Below are 18415 nucleotides of genomic sequence, written 5' to 3' on the forward strand. Positions count from 1 at the left end.
TTTTAAAAAAAGAGGTTCAGGGTTCTTTTTATTAGACAGAGACAATACTGCATTTTGAGTAATACTGTAGTATTAATATTGCAGTTTTTTGTGAAGGCCAAACAACTCAAAGTAATTAAAACCATAGTATTTAGAAAAACTGTAGTATTCACAAAATACTTCAAAAATGCAGAGCTATCAAACGGGGCCTAAGAAGTACTTGCCGCAAGTAAAAGATTAAGAAGTGGTTAGCTCCAAATAAATATTGGAAATGATAGGCATTTTTAGACTGCAAAAGCCAAGGGTGTCACAACTTACGCCATATATTACTCGTTATTTTACAACTTATTTTTACGTCATCCAATTATTATTAGATACTGACCCGTTAACCAGTGAATAAAATACTATAAAGATAAGCATGCATCTGGCAAAATTCGTACTATCTCCGTTTCAGTTTACAAGTCCTACGCGTATATCTAGGTTGTCAATTTTATCACCCTAATATAAACTATATAACACAAAAACTACACCGTTTGAAAATAGAACATCTGAAGTTTATATTGGTATATTTTTTGTAATATATGACTTGTATTAGGTTGGTCAAATTGACGACCTAGGGGTACGCGCTCGCCTTGTAAACTGAGAGAGAGGTAGTACTAGTAGATGATAACTAATTAAAGCTGGCCAAACCCCCCCAACAAAAAAAAGGAACAAATGTACAACGTTTGATTTTCTTAATTTCTTTTTTGTTGCGTGCTTCCAAGCATTACTTTACTTGTAACATATATGCACAATAGCATGGAGACATGTCAAACCAATAATCCCGTGAGTCATCGGATGGCTCTTGCAGGTTACCATGTCTCCATCTCTGTCCCCACATCAACTATATATTTAACACCAGTGTCATGCAAAACATATGCACGCAGCTGCTGCAATCAGCCTGACACAGTAGTAAGACAGTGTAGCATGCACATTGCCTGTCTTGAAGATTTGAACATTAATCACCCACGAAAACGGAATAATGGCACCCCATCTGCAAGACGTCAAGAAAATTAATGGTAACGGCCATCATCCTTTTTTTCACACGAGAATCAAATCCACGATGAGCAATACTGCATTAAATATCGCATAAACCGTTACAGAAACTGCAAGTAAATGAGTAAAATGACCAGAAGATACTCAACTGAATAACCAAAAGATACGCATTCATCCGACAGTTACTGCGATGCAGCCAACATCTAGGGAAGATTAACCCGCGTACGTACAGGGAGGAGGAAGCAATTAGGATCTGCCAAAAATCGCGAGCGACGCACACGCCACGCACGTACGACGAGATGGATGGATATATACAGACGAGGCGAGACGAGACGGGACGGGCCGGCGGCGGCGAGGCTTCTTAGGCTCACCGGATGGTCTTCCCACTCGCTCGCTCCCCCACATCATCATCCCGTTCCCGTCCACCGGAAGTGGACTTTCCCCAATACGGACTCGCTCCACCACCACCTCCTCCTCCGCCTCTTCTTCTTCTTCCACAGTCCCACACGCTTTCCGTTCCTCCCCACCTCCCGCCGCGACTCCTCGCGCCCACGCCATGGAAGTGTCCAAGCAGGCGTCCTGGCCCGACGACTTCCTCTGCCCCATCTCGCTCGAGGTCATGACGGACCCCGTCATCCTCCCCTCCGGCCACACCTTCGAGCGCCGCAGCATCCAGCGCTGGCTCGACGGGGGCCACCGGACCTGCCCCGTCACCAACCTGCCTCTCCCCCCTGACCCCACGCTCATCCCCAACCACGCGCTGCGCCGCCTCATAGCGGCCGTTTCCGTTTCGCCGGCGGCCGTGTCCGCGGACAAGGCCCTCGCGGGGGACTGCCAGGGGCAAGGGGCGGTGCCGGCGTCGTCCTCCTCCGTCCTGGGGATGCTCAGGCTGGCCAAGTCTGGGCCGGCCGGGCGGAGGGAGGTGCTGGAGTCCGGCGCGGTCGCGGTGCTGCTCCAGCACGCGGCCGCGGGGGACGAGGCGGCCGCTAGGGCGCTCCTGTATCTCAGCCTCGACGGCGACGACGCGCGCGTGGGCCTCGTGGCGGACGGCGCCGTCGACGCGCTCTGCGCGGCCGTGTCCGCCGGCGGCGCGGCCGCCGCCCACGCGGCTACGGCGCTGACGAGCCTCGCCACCGTGGGCGTCAACAAGTGCACCATCGGGGCGCATCCCTCTGCCGTCCCAGCGCTGTCCAGGCTGCTCTGGCGCGGCGGCGCGCGGGAGCGCCGCGAGGCCGCGACAACCCTGTACGAGCTCTGCAAGCTGCCCGAGAACCGCCGGCGCACGGTGCGCGCCGGGGCCGCGCCGGCGCTCGTCGAGCTGGCCGCCAATGGCTCTGCCCGCGCCGTCGAGGTGCTCGGTCTCCTCGCCAAGAACCGCGAGGGCCGCCACGACCTGTCCAAAATCCCAGACATCGTGGCCGTGCTCTGCACTGTGGCCGGCAGCGGCAACGCCCGTGCAATCGACCAGGCCCTGGTCGTCCTCAACTGGATTTGCTCCGAGAGCAACGAATTGGCAATGGAGGCAATAAAGCTGGGAGCTTTCCAGCTCTGTGAGGCTCTGGTGAACGACGACAACTGCAAGATTGCCAAGAACGCCGTGGAATTAGCCCGGACACTCGAGAAAGCTTAGCATTCAGACATCCAAATATCAAATTTATCAGAATTTTGATTCAGCGCCTCTTCGAGTCGGTATTGGCCTCAGTGTACAAAGGTAGAAACAGCAAAGGTGAATTTTTGTCTTCTCTTTTTCTTTTGTAGCAGAGCTGGAAATGAAGACGGGAAAAAATAAGCAGAATTAGTTTGTGTTTATAAAACATGGTTCATGAACTGCTCTGGGGGCTGCCCGATGGGAGTCCGAATTCGAAATCGTCCAGTCTGAAATGTCACAAGTATGATACATCTGATCAAGTGTCTAGTGCTTATCAAGTAGCTCCATTGCAAATGATCCTATATCTGTCTACCTTGTGTGCCATAGTTTCCTATGAGGAGGATTGTATTGCGTGTATCTGCCTATCATCCCCTTGTGATGTGATATAAGACAACAAATGAAATTTTCATTTAATAGAAGTACAAAGGTGTGGATTCTTGCTTGGCCAGATATTCGTAAGGGTGTGCTAACTTGGCATGTACTTCATCATACATTTGCTTCATATTTGACTTTATTGTGGTTTCTGCAATAGTTTTTATCAAGTGGTGCGTTTAGAGCCCATGGATTGTGCTAATTTTTCCACGTTTGAACTAAACTAATCTGCATGAGCATACTGTTCTCCATATAATATGCCCAATAGAGATCCGACATTGAACTCACGGAGGACTCGTTAGTACTTGCATCATCCTGAACCTCAGATTAATTGGTAGATTTTGCAACCGTTATTGCTGTTTTCATCTGATGAAGACCCGAAATTGGCTAAATTTTGCTCTATAAACTGTATGAAGCTGTATACCTGTCCTGAATAAACTGTCTAAATGCTTTAAGATGGAAGACAATTAGGCCATTGGGAGAGCCATGTGATTCTCTCAAGATTGCTTGTGTCACTCTAGCCCTTAAAGAAGTGTGCAACTTTGATTACAATTTTGCTCGACGACGACGTCTTAATTTCTAGATGGTCTAATTTGTGCTACGTCCACTAGCTTACAATTCCCACATCACATGAAGTATGAAAAGATCTACACGCACATTTGTCTCGTTGGTTGTTGACAAAGCAGTGGGTCTTATAAAGATTCGATGCTGATGAAGTCACCTTAAGCGACTAACGGCTTACGCAATTGTTTTTCTTTTCGTTTTTCCTATTTCTTTCTGTGTGAGAGAAAATGCAGGCCCCCTCAAAAAAAGAAGAGAAACTGTAGGTTTTTTTTCTACTGATCTTACATCCCACCATAAGTTTGCTTTGCAGTTTCCATGCAGTGCCTTGGCTTTTCTTCTAGAGCTCCATAGAATACTTAGTGGATTATGCAGCACTGTTGTGGCCTTGATGTTGACATTGTCTGAATGAAAACCCAGCAACCATAAGATAAGGGTTGACCTTGACCACAAGCTTTGCCCCGGGGAGGTAGTTGGCATGTCCATATGGTAGCATGGACTGTTCTAAATCTGCAAAAGTATGTTGGCATCACTACTAAAACTTGCAGCGCATAGATAAATAGATAGATCTAATTCTGAGATCTTGTTCAGTGGACAGGGTTAAGCCATGCGGATTGCGACCATCAACTGACCTGCGTCTGAATTTGCTTTATTTGTTGTCCTCGTTCATGCTCTCTTTTCCTGGCTGATTTGGTCCAAGTTTTTGACCGGTTGTGAAAGCGGCCCTGCCCTGTCTAATCACATATGCATATGGCAGGGTTAGTGGCTTGCTTTTGCGAAAGAATTTATCCTCTGGTATTCACACACTGAACCGAAGGAGTGAAAGGTGTGACCCTGCTTTTGTCGCAAGTTTCTGGTGTATGCATGATGGTGATGCCCCTTTGAGGCTGCAGGGCCTAATTTTGCAGACGGCATATGCAGTTGTTTCCTGAAATTGCACCAGTTCATTCGCTCCCTGTTCTTGGTTGTTTGTGGAGTGATGCAAATCCATGCATATATGTCTGCTCCCTCCCTGCTCTCTTGCCATTCCAAGTTGATGCATGAGCTCGGCGTTAGCACCAACCCTACAGAATAAAAGGTACAGCTATGTTCATGATTTTGAGCCGCTGTTGAGTGCTCCTGCAAAAATAACAAGAATTTGGCAACGGAATGAGACGAGGTGCATCATATGAAGAGGTGGTCCATGTCTGCTACTTCCAGGCACCTATCTACTATCTATCTAAGTATGCTCGAAGAGGAACGTATGTGGTTTCATCATCAATCAGATCAGATCAGATCAGAAATGCTCGACGACCCACGGCGACTTTTCGCGGGATTCGAATAGTTTGCGGCGGCACTCGAGTGCTGCTCGTGGCAGTTTTGCCACGGGGACGCAGCATGTACGTTGGCTGCATCTGCCGTGTGCCATGCCGTGGAATCTGGTTCAGTTAACCAGAGGACGGACGGAAAAAGAGAGGCAAAGGAGATGAGAATGGATGGCAAACTGCAAAAGGGGACGGGACCTGTCGAAAAGAAAGGCGCATACAAGGAGTCCGCAGCAACAGTGAGTGAGTGAGTGAGTAGCCTTTCAGCTTTCATGTCATGGAGGAGGACTCCATAGATTCCTGGGCATTATTGGTGTCTTCTCTTTTACCCTGTGCCCTGACCTGCATTCACCGGTGCCCATGGTTGTCCACTATGGGCGTGTTTGGTTGCTCGCATGGATTTTGTCTACATTGCTTATGTGTCTCAGTTGAGCCCGACGGAAAAAAACAGGTAAAAAACTAATATCTGGATGTTGTTTGGCTGCCCGCCTCTAGGCTTCCTGTATTAGGGAAGCAATTTTGGCATGGCGTTTGGTGTCCTGCATTGGTTGGGCTAATGCAACTGCACGGTGTTTGGTTGCATACAGGCAGCATGATTAAGAGTTAAAAGCTACGCATAACACAGAGTTACACGGCGCCATAGCGTCTGCAGTGGACGGTGGCCGCAGCGCCGTGGCTGACACGACGAGCATGGAGTCGCGCGCGAGTGATCCCTTCGGCGGCACGGTGAACTAGTTATTAGTGTCGTCACCGTGGTGAAAGTCCGCGTGAAGGGACGAATAGGAGGGCGCCGAGGCAAAGGATAGAGGAGGAGAAATGCAGTTCGCGCGCCATGACAGCGTCAGTGTAATAGGACGAAGGAGAGGAGGTCGAAAGAAACGACGCCAGAGACGACTCCAGTGTAGTAGGACGTGGGCAAGGAGTTCGAGAGGAACAACACCAACGGTGGCATGTGTAGTACGACACGCGGTGACGACACTAGTGTAGCAGGATGCGGGTGAGGAGAAGGAACGATGTCGGCGGTGTTGACAGTGCAGCAAGGCGTGCGAGCGCCGAGAGGAACAACGACGGCGGCGGTGCAAGTATAGTAGGACGCATGAGAGAACGCCGAGAGAAACGATTAGAAGGGATGAATGAGATTAAGGAGTGTCATTAGAACATATATACCACACATATGCATATGTGCAGTCCATGAGGAAGATGTAGATTTACTTGTCTACGATCATCGCAACCGAAAATGTGCAACACAAAAGTCATGGGAAATTGCGAGATGAAGCTACTGGTCAAAGAAAATTTCAAACGGTCGACCATGCGCGATGAGTTTGACGAAATTTGTCCAAAATAGCTCCAAATATGAACACAAAACTGAACATTTACGGTCGGCGAAACTACGAACCCATCATCTGAATGGAACCACAACATTGATGTGCATCTTTTTCGGACCTTATTTTAAATAGAAGCATTGTTGTGTGGATTAGAAGATGAAAGAGATTACGGAAAGATTACACTAAAACACGTGCAAACTCAGGGTGTACCCAGCCTCAAGGAGCCCACACATAAGTTCACCAGGAGACCCACGCGCTCGATAGCATCACTCCGGTCTGACTCGCCAAAAACTGTCAAATCGAGTGTTCCTGGAACCAGGCCCAGATGTGTTTTAAAGTTCGTGCAATGCCTGGCCAATAGTGAATGTAGGCAATCAAAAGTGCCAAATGTTCTCGCGCGGGCCTAGTTGAGGTGTACGTGGGATACCAAACACGCCCTATGTCTTAGTCATCTCAAGCTAACTCCGGCGCGCCGACCAAAATTGATGCGGAGCCAACACACCGACCAAAACTGATGTGGTTTTTATCCGTCTGGATCGGCCCAACGGACACCAAAGTTCAGCTTTGCCCACGAACTAGTAGGTGCGCTCAACGCCAACGGATATATTTCAACCGCAGACGGGTTTTGTTTTTAAAATAATAATTAGACAGCTAGCAGAAGTCCAGTCTTACATTAATCTAAAATATAAACAGTAAATGAAAAACATTGAACAGTCATCGGCGATACATCTAGGCATCGTCATCACCTCCTCCTCTTTGGTCAGGTCGACAAAGACCGACTGAAAGATCGTGGATGTCGCCTAGAGGGGGGGGGGGTGTGAATAGGCGTTTTAAAATAATTACGGTTTAGACTTGAACAAATGCGGAATAAACCTAGTGGTTAATTTGACAAGCACAAAACCTACAACAACTAGGCTCACCTATGTGCACCAACAACTTATGCTAAGCAAGATAAACAACTAAGTGATAGCAAGATATATGACAAGAAACAATATGGCTATCACAAAGTAATGTGCATAAGTAAAGGGTTCGGGTAAGAGATAACCGAGGCACGCGGAGACGACGATGTATCCCGAAGTTCACACCCTTGCGGATGCTAATCTCCGTTTGGAGCGGTGTGGAGGCACAATGCTCCCCAAGAAGCCACTAGGGCCACCGTAATCTCCTCACGCCCTCGCACAATGCAAGATGCCGTGATTCCACTAAGGGACCCTTGAGGGCGGTCACCGAACCCGTACAAATGGCAACCCTTGGGGGCGGACACCGAACCCGTACACTTTGGCAACCCTTGGGGGCGGTCACCGGAACCCGTCAAATTGCTCGGGGCGATCTCCACAACCTAATTGGAGACCCCGACGCTTGCCCGGAGCTTTACACCACAATGATTGAGCTCCGAACACCACCAACCGTCTAGGGCGCCCAAGCACCCAAGAGGAACAAGCTCAAGGGCACCAAGCACCCAAGAGTAATAAGCTTCTCAACTTGTAACTTCCACGTATCACCGTGGAGAACTCAAACCGATGCACCAAATGCAATGGCAAGGGCACACGGAGTGCCCAAGTCCTTCTCTCTCAAATCCCACCGAAGCAACTAATGCTAGGGAGGAAAAAGAGAGGAAGAACAAGAAGGAGAACACCAAGAACTCCAAGATCTAGATCCAAGGGGTTCCCCTCACATAGAGGAGAAAGTGATTGGTGGAAATGTGGATCTAGATCTCCTTTCTCTTTTCCCTCAAAAACTAGCAAGAATCCATGGAGGGACTGAGAGTTAGCAAGCTCGAAGAAGGTCAACAATGGGGGAAGAACACGAGCTCAAAGGATAAGGTTCAATGGGGAAGAAGACCCCCTTTTATAGAAGGGGAAAAATCCAACCGTTATGTGCTCAGCCCGCACACGAGCGGTACTACCGCTCCACGAGCGGTACTACCGCTCTGGCGGAAGAAGCAGGCAAAAGGAGCAACCAAACATGAACCTTGGGGCGGTAGTACCGCTTATAAGCGGTACTACCGCGCACCCCAGCGGTACTACCGCTGGAGGAGCAGAACACGGGACAAAAATGCAGTAGCGGTACTACCGCCCGACCGGAGCGGTACTACCGCTTATAGGCGGTACTACTGCGCACCCCAGCGGTACTACCGCTGGAGGAGCAGAACACGGGACCAAAAAACAGTAGCGGTACTACCGCCCGACCGGAGCGGTACTACCGCTTATAGGCGGTACTACCGCCCATCAGGGCGGTACTACCGCTTATAGGTGGAACTGCCGTGCCTTACTGCCGTGCAACTACTGCAAAACTCGACACGAAAAATGCAAGACCCAAAATCGAGGCGGTACCAGCGCGGAACCGTAGCCGTACTACCGCTTATGGCCATAGGCGGTACTACCGCTTTGACAGCGGTACTACCTCTTGGGGTGCCAAGCGGTACTGCCGCTCTGGCCGCGGTACTACCGCTAGGAAACCAAAACTGCCATAACTTCTGCATATGAGCTCCGAATTGAGCAAACTCAAGCTTGTTGGATTGAGAAAGACGAGTAGCATCAAAACAGCAACTGGTTATAGTAAGAAGAGGCAGGGGAGGTATGCCAAAAATAGAGGAGTGAAACCTCCAACCGAGAAGAACCGGCATAACCTCCAACATCGAAAACATCATAGAAGATGCGAGTGAACTCCGTTTTCGATGAACTCGAGCTTGTCATCAAGATGACCATAAGCTCCAAAACTCACAAAGAGAAGAACCAAACAAGAACCAACAAAGATGATGCAAGGATGCAATGGTTTGAGCTCTCTATGAACGATACGATCAAGCTACTCATTGAGAGCCCCCCTTGATAGTACGGCAATCGATCCTATAACCCGGTCTCCCAACTACCATCATGAGACCGGTAAAATAGAAAACCTATCAAGAGCAAACCTTTGCCTTGCACATGGTCCACTTGAGCTAGATGATGACGATCTTGACTCCCTCAAGTTGGACCACCTTTCTTGGTTGTGTTGGCTCGATGAAGACTAGTTGATTGCTCCCCCATACTCCACTATGGGTGAGCCACTCTTCCGCACATCTTCACCAGTCCATTGTCACCACAATGGACGGCAAGCTTCAAGCATTTGATCTCGTCATGATGCTTCACTTGAACTTGCGCACCGCAACCTAACCTCACAAAGAACTCTCACGAAGATCATGGGTTAGTACACAAAGCGTAATCGACAATGCTTACCACACCATGGGATCGCTTGATCCCTCTCAGTACATCTTGTGCGCTTTGTGTGTTGATCAACTTGATTCACTCTTGATTTAGTCTTGATCAACCTTGACTCTTTCCAACTCTCTTCATTTGGATGATGTCTTGAAGGTAAACATGAATGATCACACAATCTTCTTCTTCAAGACATGCTTGCAATAAGCTCTACTCTCACATGACCAATCTTTGGATAATTCCTTAATAACACCTTGGTCACCACATAAACTCCTTGAAACCAACACATGGACTTCAAGAAAAGCCTACGGACAAATCCTTCAAATATAACTCAAGGCAACCATTAGTCCATAGAGATTGTCATCAATTACCAAAACCAAACATGGGGGCACCGCATGTTCTTTCACCGACGCTGGCATCCGCGGGAACGCTGACTGGAAGGTTGCCAACACATGCCGTTGCGCTGTAGCCACCTGCCGCTTGGCCTCCAATGCGTGCCGATCGGCCTCCTTTTCGGTCACGTCCAACCACACGGGCATGCACGACATATACACCGTTAGCGTGCTCATCCACGACCACAATTTCCCTTGCAGCGACCACAACTCCCTCCACGGGCAAGGCTAGTGGCGATGTGGGCGCGTTCGCTTGCACTCCAGCCACCAATTCGGCAAGCGCTTGCCAAAGGTCAGGCCACCTGGCGAGCTCCTCGATGGCCTCTTTGTGGCCCCCTCGAGGGCCACAACGTAGGCCTCCTGGCCCACCTCCTGCACCACTGGCGGTGCTGGTGGAGCGGCGAACACGCGCGATGCATGGGTTGCACCCGCGAAGCACGACCGGCGGCGCTGGTCGGGCTCGTCGGTGAACCACGTGTCCCAGTTCGGTGAGTCCACCGCGTACATTGGGTTGCAACGAAGGTCGACCGGAAGTTGAGCACGTCGGTGGTGGATCTCCGCAGCCGCCCGCGGCCTAAGGCCAGCACCGCCGGCACTGGAACGCTATCAGGGTTGAGATGCCACCCGTGCGGGCCAGGCCACCGGCACACCATGCTCCCAGAAGTACTGAAAGCGGTGGACATGCACGTAGAGGCGAAAGCGTGGTCGCGGGTCAGCACCTAGCGGCGCCATAGTGAAATTGGCCACGAAGACGCCCTGACGAGGAGGCGGCCTCGTGGCCATGCTTACTGCGCTTCCCGAACCCCATGGTGGACGGGAAGTAGGGTTGGTGTCCAGCGGCTGGGAGCAAGGTGAAAAAGATGATAAAAAATGGACTGGGCGGCCCCTTTGCTGCTACACACGTGGCATTAAATTGGCCGCGCGGGAGGAGGTTGGGCGCTGACGTGCGGGCCCCCTCGCAAGCGTGGACTTAAATAGAACTGGTGGGTGATGGTTGGGTGGCCGACGCACGTGCCAGAGGCCGGTAGCAAGCGGACGCACGTCAATTATGTGTAATCATAAATCGCACGTAAATTTGAGCTGGAAATACATCCAAACAGACATGTGAAGAATATAATTTACGTTTACATCCGTGCGTCAAGCCATGATTTTTGTCCTCAATGATTCAAACGGACACAACCGGACGAAATGTGTTGGACGGTTGGAGTTGGCCTCAATTCTGGCTAGTCATGGTAGAAAACCTACGGCGCAGCGACGTACACGCCGTCTTCATTTCGAGGCGTGGCTTTTCACATTTGCACAGAGAAAGCATGACCGTTATCAGTTGGTCATCATGAAATGCTTGGATGCGGCCGATACGTAGGTTCTAGATGATTGGTAGGCCCCTTTGCTGCTGCGGCTGTTGGCCCAGAGCAACCACCGTTACAACGAGTTTGACATGGCAGGGACTAGAGGTCCCAATTGTGTTTGCTTTGGATCTTGATGTGTTTTGTTTGCCTGCCACATGTCGCCTTGCCATGAAGGTGATGCCATTATTGGCACATTCTTGGTTAGATGAGCTTTGTCCCTTCCCTTCCGTCTCTTTTGTTTGAGCTGCTATATCTGGTTTGGCTGCCCCCCATGTCAATGATCATCAACTCATAATAGTAAATTAATCATGCATTTGTTTTCCCGTATAGAAAGACACTATTTTTTTTGGAAAGAAGAATATATTAATATCGTGAAAATACCAATTACACTCAGGCACTCAGCCTCTACACGAACAAAAAGTAACACAACCCGAAAAGAAAAAAGAAAAAGAAAAAACAAAGGCCTCGTCACAGTGACCAACTCCTCTTAGCAACATAGCATCACACAAAACACCACAAAAGACAACACCCAGAAAACATAAAAGGTCTCCAAAAGCGGCACCTTTAATAAGGAAACAGTGGACAAGCACCGTTGTGGCCTGATCCAAGATCATAAGTTCTCACCTGAAGAAATACCGAGCTATCCAAATAATACCTTCAACAAGGCAATTGCCAGACACAACCAATAAAGGCCAGACCTTAGGTTTTCATCCTCAAAGTCACGACTCGACACCCGAGAGCACCACCAAAAATGAAATTTTCCAGTGCTGTCGTCCCCACTTGACACTCCTTCTACTGAAAATTGTCAACACCTGGCTGACTCCATCGTCTTCAAGGCTCCGCCTTACTGATCCTTGCTACCTCTTGAGCACTGCGTTGGTTTTTCCTTGAAGAGGAAAGGGTGATGTAGTAAAGTAGCGTAAGTATTTCCCTAAGTTTTTGAGAACCAAGGTATCAATCCAGTAAGAGACCACGCTCGAGTCCCATACACCTACACAAACAAATAAGCAAATAACGAAATATTCCGGGATCATCTTCATCGAAATTATTCAGATTCTCATTGACAACCCCGGTAGGTTTTTCCATAGCATCATTATTTATGAGCTTAGAGAGGACGGAAGGGCTATCCAAGGCATTGAAACCTAGGAGAGAACCCCTAGCCCCTTTTGATTCAGCCATGGCAAAGGAAAGATGAGCAAAAAGAGAGGGCAAATAAAACGGCAAGGGTGAAGTGGGGGGAGAGAAAAACGAGAGGCAAACGACAAATAATGTAATGCGAGGGATAAGAGTTTGTGATGGGTACTTGGTATGTCTTGACTTGTGCGTAGACTCCCCGGCAACGGCGCCAGAAATCCTTCTTGCTACCTCTTGAGCATTGCGTTGGTTTTCCCTTGAAAAGGAAAGGGTGATGCAGTAAAGTAGCGTAAGTATTTCCCTCAGTTTTTGAGAACCAAGGTATCAATCCAGTAGGAGACCACGCTCGAGTCCCACGCACCTACACAAACAAATAAGAACCTCGCAACCAACGCGATAAAGGGGTTGTCAATCCCTTCACGGTCACTTACGAGAGTGAGATCTGATAGAGATGATAAGATAATATTTTTGGTATTTTTGTGATAAAGAGTAAAAGTAAAGAAAGCAAAATAAACGGTGCCAGAAATAGCTTGTTGACAGAAGATTAATATGATGGAAAATAGACCCGGGGGCCATAGGTTTCACTAGTGGCTTCTCTCAAGATAGCATAAGTATTACGGTGGGTGAACAAATTACTGTCGAGCAATTGATAGAATTGAGCATAGTTATGAGAATATCTAGGTATGATCATGTATATAGGCATCACGTCCGTGACAAGTAGACCGACTCCTGCCTGCATCTACTACTATTACTCCACACATCGACCGCTATCCAGCATGCATCTAGAGTATTAAGTTCATAAGAACAGAGTAACGCTTTAAGCAAGATGACATGATGTAGAGGGATAAACTCATGCAATATGATATAAACCCCATCTTTTTATCCTCGATGACAACAATACAATACATGTCGTTTCCCCTACTATCAATGGGATCGAGCACCGCAAGATTGAACCCAAAGCTAAGCAATTTTCCCATTGCAAGAAAGATTAATCTAGTAGGCCAAACCAAACTGATAGTTCGAAGAGACTTGCAAAGATAACCAATTATACATAAAAGAATTCATAGAGGATACAAATATTGTTCATAGATAATCTTGATTATAAACCCACAATTCATCGGATCTCGACAAACACACCGCAAAAGAAGAGTTACATCAAATAGATCTCCAAGAGAATCGAGGAGAACTTTGTATTGAGATCCAAAGAGATAGAAGAAGCCATCTAGCTAATAACTATGGACCCGAAGGTCTGAGGTAAACTACTCACACATCATCAAAGAGGCTATGGTGTTGATGTAGAAGCCCTCCGTGATCAATGCCCCCTCCGGCGGAGCGCCGGAAAAGGCCCCAAGATGGGATCTCACGGGTACAGAAGGTTGCGGCGGTGGAAATAGAGTTTTTGCTCCGTATATGATGTTTCCAGGGTGTATGAGTATATATAGGCGAAGGAGGTCGGTCACGATAGCTACGAGGGGCCCACGAGGGTGGAGGGCGTGCCCGGGGGGGTAGGAGTGCCCCCTGCCTCGTGGCTTCCTCGTCGGTTGCTTGACGTCCACTCCAAGTGCTCTGGATCACGTTTGTTCCGAAAATCACGTTCCCGAAGGTTTCATTCCGTTTGGACTCCGTTTGAGATCCTTTTCCTTCGAAACACTGAAATAGGCAAAAAAACAGCAATTTGGGCTGGGCCTCCGGTTAATAGGTTAGTCCCAAAAATAATATAAAAGTGTATAATAAAGCCCATTAAATGTCCAAAACAGAATATATAATATCATAGAACAATAAAAAATTATAGATACATTGGAGACGTATCAAGCATCCCCAAGCTTAATTCCTGCTCGTCCTTGAGTAGGTAAATGATAAAAACAGAATTTTTGATGTGGAATGCTACTTGGCATAATTTTCAATGTAATTCTCTTATTTATGGCATGAATATTTAGATCCGAAAGATTCAAGATAAAAGTTTAATATTGACAAAAAAATAATAATACTTCAAGCATACTAACTAAGCAATTATGTCTTCTCAAAATAACATGGCCAAAGAAAGTTCATCCCTACAAAATCATATAGTTTGGTCATGCTCCATTTTCGTCACACAAGAATGCTCTCATCATGCACAACCCCGATGACAAGCCAAGCAATTGTTTCATACTTTAGTAATCTCAAACTTTTTTCAACTTTCATGCAATATATGAGCATGAGCCATGGATATAACACTATAGGTGGAATAGAATATGATGAAGGGGGTTATGTGTAGAAGACAAAAAAGGAGAAAGTCTCACATTGACGTGGCTAATCAACGAGCTAGGGAGATGCCCATCGATTGATGTCAGTGCAAGGAGTAGGGATTGCCATGCAACGGATGCACTAGAGCTATAAATGCATGAAAGCTCAACAAAAAAAACTAAGTGGGTGTGCATCCAACTTGCTTGCTCAGGAAGACCTAGGGCATTTGAGGAAGCCCATTGTTGGAATATACAAGCCAAGTTCTATAATGAAAAATTCCCACTAGTATATGAAAATGACAAAACAAGAGACTCTCTATCATAAAGATCATGGTGCTACTTTGAAACACAAGTATGGAAGAAAGGATAGTAGCATTGTCCCTCTTTATTTTATTTTTTTAGGCCTTTCCTTTTTTTTATTTGGCCTTTCTCTTTTTTTTGGGACAATGCTCTATGAATGATGATCATCACACTTCTATTTATTTACAACTCAATGATTACAACTCGATACTAGAACAAAGTATGACTCTATATGAACGCCTCCGGCGGTGTACCGGGATGGGCAATGAATCAAGAGTGACATGTATGAAATAATATGCATGATGGCTTTGCCACAAATACGATGTCAACTACATGATCATGCAAGGCAATATGACAATGATGAAACGTGTCATGATAAATGGAACGGTGGAAAGTTGCATGGCAATATATCTCGGAATGGCTATGGAAATGCCATAATAGGTAGGTATGGTGGCTGTTTTGAGGAAGATATAAGGAGTTTTATGTGTGGTAGAGCGTATCGTATTACGGGGTTTGGATGCACCGGCGAAGTTTGCACCAACTCTCAAGGTGAGAAAGGGCAATGCACGGTACCGAAGAGGCTAGCAATGATGGAAAGGTGAGAGTGCGTATAATACATGGACTCAACATTAGTCATAAAGAACTCACATACTTATTGCAAAAATCTACAAGTCGTCAAAAACTAAGCACTACGCGCATGCTCCTAGGGGGATAGATTGGTAGGAAAAGACCATCGCTCGTCCCCGACCGCCACTCATAAGGAGGACAATCAAAGAACACCTCATGTTTCAAATTTGTTACACAACGTTTACCATACGTGCATGCTACGGGACTTGCAAACTTCAACACAAGTATTTCTCGAATTCACAATTACTCAACTAGCACAACTTTAATTTACTACCTCCATATCTCAAAACAATCATCAAGCATCAAACTTTTCTTAGTATTCAACGCACTTATAAGAAAGTTTTTACAAATCTTGGATGCCTATCATATTTAGGACTAATTTCACAATTTAAGAAAATTACCATGCTGTTTTGTAGGACTCTCAAAATGATATAAGTGAAGCATGAGAGAACAATAGTTTCTATAAAACAAAACCACCACCGTGCTCTAAGAGATATAAGTGAAGCACTAGAGCGAAAACTATATAGCTCAAAAGATATAAGTGAAGCACATAGAGTATTCTAATAAATTCCGAATAATGTGTGTCTCTATCAAAAGGTCTGTACAGCAAGGACGATAGTGGTGAACTAAAAAGCAAAGACTCAAATCATACAAGACGCTCCAAGCAAAACACATACCATGTGGTGAATAAAAATATAGCTCCAAGTAAAGTTACCCATGGACGAAGACGAAAGAGGGGATGCCTTCCGGGGCATCCCCAAGCTTTGGCTTTTTGGTGTCCTTGGATTTACCTTGGGTGCCTTGGGCATACCCAAGCTTAGGCTCTTGCCACTTCTTGTTCCATAATCCATCAAATCCTTACCCAAAACTTGAAAACTTCACAACACAAAACTTAACAGAAAATCTCGTGAGCTCCGTTAGCGAAAGAAAACAGAACACCACTTCAAGGTACTGTAATGAACTCATTATTTATTTATATTGGTGTTAAACCTACTGTATTCCAACTTCTCTATGGCTTATAAACTCTTTTACTAGCCATAGATTCATCAAAATAAGCAAACAACACACGAAAAACAGAATCTGTCAAAAACAGAACAGTCTGTAGTAATCTGTAACTAACGCAAACTTATGGAACTCCAAAAATTCTACCAAAATAGGAAGACCTAAATAATTTGTTTATTGATCTTCTTCAGTTGGAATCAGTATTTTATCACGTTCTGGTTATTTTTAACAATTGTTTTCGTGAACTGAAAGTTTCTGGAATTTTCAGCAAGATCAAATAACTATCATCCAAGAAGATTCTATAGGTTTTACTTGGCCCAAAAACTAATTTAAACACAAAAACAAATCTAACCAGAGGCTAGATCAAAAGATTTATTCCTAAACAGGAGAAAAAAGTAAAAATCTAAAATAAAATTGGGTTGCCTTCCAACAAGTGCTATCGTTTAACGCCCTTAGCTAGGCATAAAAGCAATGATAGATCTAGGTATTGCCATCTTTAGTTTTAGGAAAGAAAAGAGCAAACTTGTTATCTATGAAATTAATATTTCTGTTTTTATAAAGCACATGGCTATTAATGGTAGAAGAAAGATTAAGCATGTTGCGGGAATTTGCATCTAAGCTGGCCTCCATCTTTTTGATAGTTTCGTTTTGATAGGAAAGCAAAGGAGAGGTAGATTCGACCTTCTCATTCATGGGGTGCCCAAATATGGTTTTCATCTTTTCATAGGTATCTACGGCATCCCCTTCAAGAAAACCTTCTTCAAAAATAGAGTCTAAGACATGCTTAAACGACGAAGGTAAGGCAACATAAAAGCTTTTTAAGTATATTTCAATTTGATATTGGGGCACAAAGCTAGCCCGGATTCTCAGTAAACTATCCCAAGCATATTTCAAAGACTCATCAAGTAAATAACGAAATATTCCGGGATCATCTTCATCGAAATTATTCAGATTCTCATTGACAACCCCGGTAGGTTTTTCCATAGCATCATTATTTATGAGCTTAGAGAGGACGGAAGGGCTGTCCAAGGCATTGAAACCTAGGAGAGAACCCCTAGCCCTTTTGATTCAGCCATGGCAAGGAAAGATGAGCAAAAAGAGAGGGCAAATGAAATGGCAAAGGTGAAGTGGGGGGAGAGGAAAACGAGAGGCAAACGACAAATAATGTAATGCGAGGGATAAGAGTTTGTGATGGGTACTTGGTATGTCTTGACTTGTGCGTAGACTCCCCGGCAACGGCGCCGGAAATCCTTCTTGCCACCTCTTGAGCACTGCGTTGGTTTTCCCTTGACGAGGAAAGGGTGATGCAGTAAAGTAGCGTAAGTATTTCCCTCAGTTTTTGAGAACCAAGGTATCAATCTAGTAGGAGACCACGCTCGAGTCCCACGCACCTACACAAACAAATAAGAACCTCGCAACCAACGCGATAAAGGGGTTGTCAATCCCTTCACGGTCACTTACGAGAGTGAGATCTGATAGAGATGATAAGATAATATTTTTGGTATTTTTATGATAAAGAGTAAAAGTAAAGAAAGCAAAATAAACGGTGCCAGAAATGGCTTGTTGACGAAAGATTAATATGATGGAAAATAGACCCGGGGGCCATAGGTTTCACTAGTGGCTTCTCTCAAGATAGCATAAGTATTACGGTGGGTGAACAAATTACTGTCGAGCAATTGATAGAATTGAGCATAGTTATGAGAATATCTAGGTATGATCATGTATATAGGCATCACGTCCGTGACAAGTAGACCGACTCCTGCCTGCATCTACTACTATTACTCCACACATCGACTGCTGTCCAGCATGCATCTAGAGTATTAAGTTCATAAGAACAGAGTAACGCTTTAAGCAAGATGACATGATGTAGAGGGATAAACTCATGCAATATGATATAAACCCCATCTTTTTATCCTCGATGGCAACAATACAATATGTGTCGTTTCCCCTATTGTCAATGGGATCGAGCAC

At 46.1% G+C, this 18415-nt stretch overlaps 1 protein-coding gene across 1 annotated transcript; it reads left to right on the top strand.

Moving 5' to 3' along the window:
• Positions 1-1278: 1278 nt before the first annotated feature.
• Positions 1279-3081, top strand: LOC123168480 (U-box domain-containing protein 8). The gene has a single exon (XM_044586365.1). It carries the CDS (start codon positions 1571-1573, stop codon positions 2642-2644), a length of 1074 nt encoding a protein of 357 aa, XP_044442300.1. The 5' UTR covers positions 1279-1570; the 3' UTR covers positions 2645-3081.
• The last annotated feature ends 15334 nt before the right edge of the window (positions 3082-18415 follow it).

Source organism: Triticum aestivum, chromosome 7D (genome assembly GCF_018294505.1).
Source record: "Triticum aestivum cultivar Chinese Spring chromosome 7D, IWGSC CS RefSeq v2.1, whole genome shotgun sequence".
NCBI classification, from domain to species: Eukaryota; Viridiplantae; Streptophyta; class Magnoliopsida; order Poales; family Poaceae; genus Triticum; species Triticum aestivum.

Bases quoted from the DNA above. Each gene is read 5' to 3' on its own strand.
- LOC123168480 (XM_044586365.1), top strand. From the start codon at position 1,571: ATGGAAGTGTCCAAGCAGGCGTCCTGGCCCGACGACTTCCTCTGCCCC.